Genomic DNA, 6052 nt, shown 5'->3' on the forward strand with positions numbered 1-6052 from the left:
TGTGAAATGAGTAAATTTCAACTTTGGTAGTTCATAATTGACTTACCAGTTTAGTGCCTCTTTTTATTTCCTTTTGAACATCTTCAATAGAAAATCCACCAAGACTTTCATTATCAGAGTGTGAGGTCACCAATGCAGATGAAAAAAGCTATAAGTTATACAAAAGACAACATTTTAAAAGCTTCTTATATTAAAGTACTACAGTAAAACCCAATATGGTAACATTTCTAATCAAAACAGTGTGTTGTCAGTCACATATGATTTCCATAAAGAGTTAGTTGAGATTTTAAGACTAATTAATATTTTCCTAGTCTAATGAATGACTTCTTTTTGTGTTTTACTGTACTTACCATACATTTGTGATGTGCTGCCACCTTCTGGTTTTCAGATATCAATAACTGTCCACATTCTTTGTCTCTATTAGATTTACAAAAGCCACATTTGCGCTGTCTTGTAGACCCTTTTTTCTGTCCAACTGAGCTTGACATGATTTTTAAATTGCCTTTAGAATGCCACTTTAAGTCTCAAAAAATGCTACAGAGAATAAAAAAGGCAACAACTGTTCATTTCATCTTAAAATTGCCTCCTTGTCTAAATTCTTTTGTATTTGCCATATAATTTTTTAAAAACCACTTATTTCGAGAAATCTGTCTAATGTATACATAGATTCATATTGAAGCACAAGATGGGACCACAATCAAAAAGCACCTCAAATAGAACACTTCCCAAACAAAGTTTATAGAAATATCTCCTAAACTGCAATCTAAAATCTTAAAATCTGGAAAAGAACCTATCACTTAGCCTAATGGAAATTGGAAAATATTATAATTACTTGAAAAACATTCTCTACTTGACCTATATGTGTATGATGCAAAAAAAAAAATTAAACCAGTATCTTTTGACAAAGTAGTAATTTTAAAAAAAGCAAATTTAGGTGCCCCTGGGGAAAAAAAAAAAGAATCACAGGTCGTAGTATACAATGACAACCAAAAAAGTATAATTGACTAATATTCTATATTCACAATAGTCAGAAGAGAGTTAACCTTCGTGTCTCAATAAAACAATGAAAGTGAAATAAATTTATCTTTTCTTTATATAGACTTTCAGAGATAAGGAAGCAAGTCACAGTGACATTAATTAAAAACTATTTTTAAAAGGTGTGAGGTGAAATGGAACAAGGATACAGATCTATAATTTTATAGGCAGAGAGACCAGCAGAGCCTTCACTTATGATCACACTGTGAAAAAGAGATTAATGGTAAACATCTCATTACTCCTTTTCCCAAAAAGGGCCCTCATTATGCTATGATTATTACATGGTTACTAATCATAACAACTTTCCTGCAATTATTTTGCTAATAACTCAAATTTTCAATTCTAAAGAAATATCCTGAATATTTATCTTAGGAATTATACTTACACCATTCTATTTCTTTTTCTATGGTAAAGGAAAATTTAAGTTAATAATACTACACTAAAAAATTTAGGATTTTAGATTTTGCTGATTTTATACATCAATATATAATCCTTTCAGTGACTCACAGCTTTGTTGTTAATTAGGTAGGCCTTAGGGATAAAAAATGACAGTGACCTAAATGCAGAAACCTCAACAGTAATAAGTGGAAAAATTTTCCAAATGAACCTTAATTTTAATTAAAGTAAAATAAAGATAGTAAGTGGCATACTTAGAAACAAAGAGAAGAAGGGAGAAGTATCCCATTTAGAACCACAACTTCATCGTAGAGAAAGCATTCAAGTATTGACTTTGATTTACATTAATTTTCTACAATCTCAAATCGAATAGAATATACAATTTCATATTCAACTGAATGGTTCAGGTCCATGGCTTGCAAAATATATAGCATATCTTATATAACTTCATTCAAAATTTTTATTTTTAAAATAATCACTATTACTATTATTTTATCCTTGTTGAAAAGCACTTATTTACCTATGAGAAAAAAGTTGGGATTTTTTGGGGTATGTGTGAAATTTAATAAACATTTAATAGCATTTATAAATATTTAATAGCATTTTCCAACAATATACTAAAATAAAGAATTATATCAAATGTTAAATACAATTACCTTAAAATAATGCCAGAAAGAAACATTTTGTTATGATTTATTTGTAGTTTTCCTTTAAATTTGAAATTTAAAAGGAGCTAATAGTTTGTTTTAAGAGCTTAAATCTAACTTACTGACCATCACAATTTTTAAAATGGCATTCCTAATGATTTATAAAAGTATTTTATGTATAGCACTACCAATATACTTTGAAATTGATGAAAATCTATCCTAAAATAAAAAAGAATATAAAAAAAAGTATTTCCACATTTGCTTTTAAAGTATGTGTACAGCTGCTTTGCCCTGTTTATATATAGCTGCCAAAATCTTTAAATTATCTATCATAAATATGTGAAACATCAAAATTAAGAAATTGCCCCAAGATTATCCATCTAATGATCAAATTCTAAATTAATTTTTTTGATCCCAATAATTCTAAAACTATCATCCTGCATTTTTATTCCATTTCAAAGAAAGAATGCTATACTATAGATTTAATCTGTATGATAGACATCTTTGTTGAATTTAATTTTTAAAGTAGTTTCTATAAATTCCCATCATTGGCTGTAAAATGGCTTATGACATTAAAAAAATATTTTGGGTTGTGAGGAAGAAGAGCTGGAACTAAAAATAAGTGAGTACTTTTTATTCTCAAAAAAAAAAAAAAAAAGAAAAGAAAAAAAAAGTAACTTTTATTTAATCCTGACATCCTGTCAGCCTATGAAAGGGTCAATTTTCTCACTGTAATTTAGATAACCTCCTGTTCTTTGTATCAAAGACTACAAAGTCTGAAAGAGTAAATTGATGGCATAAATTCAACTGATATAATAAAAATATTTGTATATTTTTAAAAAGCGAAAACCTGTTTAGATTCTTAAGGAGAAAGAAACAGGCAAAGTATGGATCAATTCAATTATATTATTTTTCTGAAATATGGAAGAAGTAGAATTTCCCATTTTCTCTTAAATAATGCTTGTGTACAGACTTCATTAAAATTTTTGTAGCCACCTTGTAAAACCTGAAAGGAGTTTATTGAGGAAACAATGACTCCCCAGCAATATGCCATAAAATACAGATTTTGAGCTCATAGCACTATACTTGTGATCTCTACCTAGGAAGATTTGGGGGTTTGCCAAGAACTTATATTAAGGGGTTCATAGCCAGATGGGAATTTATTTTTAGTCCATAAAGCTTTTGTGTGTGTGTGCATATAAAGCTCAAAGTTGGATGCTCTCACCCTGCGACTGAGCCTTTTTCCTTAAAAGTTTTGCTCTTCAATGTCCTTTTAACTGTTTTGCCTTACAACTGCTTACTGCAAAACATCATTTAAATGTCTGGAAAATAATTAAGAGCTGGATCAGTTAGACTGAAGCAAATCAATGCTTTTGTGATTTCCCAGATCACTGTGTAGCACCCTGGTATTGAAAGTAAACCAAACATCAAGGAGAGCATTCAGGAGCCCAGCATCAGCTTCAAGAGCATAGAATCAGTTCATTCAGTGCCTGAGAATCACATTCAGTCTAATTTTTATTTTCAGTGAAATTCAACAAACATTTATTGGACTTTTACCATATGATTTTTGGATCCAGATGAATTAGAAGTCTCGTGAAAAAATAAAGCTATAGGGCAGATAAGTAAAAGCAACATATAAATGTGATTGCAGGGTTTTTTAACTACGGAGAAGCCGAATTAGGAGGAAACTTGTGGGTACAAAAAAATGTGCTAAACGAATAAAATGTACCGGAAGGGCCTTTGAATTTGGAGGGCTGGTTAGTATCAGATTTTTCTTTACTGTCTTCTGCAGTTGTTCAGAGGACTAGCGGGAGGATTTTCCAGTGAGGAACCCAGAAATACAAAGAGAGCCCGCAGCAGCCCCAAGTGTATGACTGAGTTTGACTCTCGAGGCAGTAAGGACACACACACACACACACACACACACACACACACACACACACACACACACACACACAGACAAAAAGGGGGGGGGGCGCAATGCCATTTTTCGGAGTTAACAATTACACTGTCTCGCACAGAACAGGCACTCCATAGATAAATTTTTGCTCAGCTGGTCCATTCCTAGACAAAAAGAGACGCTCAAAAACGCACAAGGATTCCAAATCAGGCGCCTTTCACTCGATGCTACTTACCTGGATAGCGGCCCCTTTCACTAATGACACCTCTCCCCACATTAGGGCCTCAAGGAACTCTCGAAGACTTGCAGGGAGCCCACACAGTAGGAGTCCCACTCCCCCTAAGCTGATAATTCTAGTTTCCCCCTTTCCCCGCTTTCCTCTAACTCCCCTAAAATCTGGGATGATCCTTAAAATCTTCGCAAAAGTCAGGACCTCTGCGATTCCCCCCAATAGTTTCTTTTCATCCCTCCTTCCCCCGGGCCGGCCCCTCCCCCACCCGTTCCCCTACCCCCAGCGCACTCCCTGCAGACTGAGACCCTCCCCTTGCTAAGCGCCCCAGAGCCCCCCAAGTCCTCCCTCCAAAAGGGCGAGCACCCTCTACCTGGGTACCCGTCCTCCCCACCCCCCGAAACGCCCCCTTTTCGGCTCCCCGTTTCCCCGGCTGGGCCCCTCCGACAAGAGGCCGCTAAGGCTCGGTCCCAGGGTCCTGCACAATGCAGCGGAGCCCACCGAGAGTCCCCCCCGCAGCAGGGGCAGGGGCGGCGGCCGCCATCCTCCTCCTCCTCCTCCTGCAACTCCCGGGAGCGGGACTTGGGGCCTCGGGGTAGGCACTGCCGGCGCGCGGGCGGGCCGGGGGGCAGGCGCGCGCGGGCGACTCACCGACTGGGCCCCTCAAATTAGACAGGGCCGGCGAAGCGGGCGGAAGCGAGAGCGAGCGGGCTCGGGCGGCGGGGCTCCTGCGGCGGCGGCGGTTAGGGAGCAGTTCGAAGCCGCCGGAGGTTGTTTCCTTTCATTCGAGGAGAGACGGGGCTCCAGCCGAACACCCTGACGTCGCCCCCCCTCCTCTCGCACGCAGCCGACCCCGAGTAGCGTAGGCACGTTCCCGGCGCGCCGGGAATTCCGATTGGTTGCCGAGGCACCTCCTCCGGGGCTGAGTGGCGCGTTGGCGCATGCGCGGGAGGCGCGGCTCGGGCGGAGGCAGGGCTCCAGCCCCCCTCTGCCGCTTAGCGGCTGCTGCGGCGCCTAGCCCGGGCCCGGGGGCGTTGCTTTGAGATGGGGCCCGGGAAGCGAGGGGAGAAAGGGAGGGAAAGCGAGCCCTTCCTCATTGGCGGCGGGAGATGGGGAAGAAAGCCTGGGTTGGGGCTGTAAACCGTGTGGGGTGGAGGCGGGCTCTAGCATTCAAAGCACTTTCCCTTCCATTTTGTCCTTCTCCTCACACAGCATCTCTGTGGGGTCTCAGTTTTGGGGCCGCCTCCCCCTGGGAGAATCATCTTGCTTCAGGCTATCCCACAGCTGAGGGGAGAACCCAGGTGGCCCAAGCTCCCCGTAAGCTCCTTTGCTTCTCTTATCAACCCTGGGGCCCCACAGGTTGAGACTTCAAGCCAGAGAAAGCCTCACAATGTCTTGTGTCACTAAAGATGGCAGGAAGGAAAAGGCTTTGAGGTTTTGGGGGTTTGGTTTGATTTCCTAGTAGTACAGGGGTGGGTTTGCCCTGGTATCATCCTGTGTAGCTGTTCAATATTTTCTTTATTTTTCAGTTTCATGTTTAAGATTAAGCTCTTAGAGGAGAAGATTTATGCCCTTTAAGTCATGTACCTGATATTAGATTAAGTAGCCACAGGGGTTTAGGAGTTTCGAGAATTTGAAAGAGCTCTAGAGACCTGCTGATTAATAAATATTAATTAATGGCCTACTATGTGCCAGGCACTGGGATGTTAGGGATACAGAAACAAAATGAAACATTCCCAGCCTTTCAGAGAGCTTTAAAGGAGGGAATGGGGAAGCAAAAGAGATTAATGGATTCACAAATTTGGATATGAAAGAACCTCAGGCCACCTAGAACAACCACTTCCT

At 39.8% G+C, this 6052-nt stretch overlaps 1 protein-coding gene across 2 annotated transcripts in view; it reads right to left on the reverse strand.

Moving 5' to 3' along the window:
* The window catches only part of PHF6 (PHD finger protein 6), a 43384-nt gene extending 38333 nt beyond the window's left edge, over positions 1-5051 (reverse strand). For both annotated transcript variants that reach the window (XM_051967774.1, XM_051967773.1), the window contains exons 1-3: positions 4859-5051; positions 351-534; positions 47-148 (exon numbers count right to left, since the gene is read on the reverse strand). In XM_051967774.1, coding sequence (XP_051823734.1) covers positions 47-148; positions 351-488 — 240 coding nt within the window. In that variant the 5' untranslated portion in view covers positions 489-534; positions 4859-5051. The remainder of the gene's footprint in view (positions 1-46; positions 149-350; positions 535-4858) is intronic.
* Positions 5052-6052: the final 1001 nt, after the last annotated feature.

Source organism: Antechinus flavipes, chromosome X, assembly GCF_016432865.1.
Source record: "Antechinus flavipes isolate AdamAnt ecotype Samford, QLD, Australia chromosome X, AdamAnt_v2, whole genome shotgun sequence".
NCBI classification, from domain to species: Eukaryota; Metazoa; Chordata; class Mammalia; order Dasyuromorphia; family Dasyuridae; genus Antechinus; species Antechinus flavipes.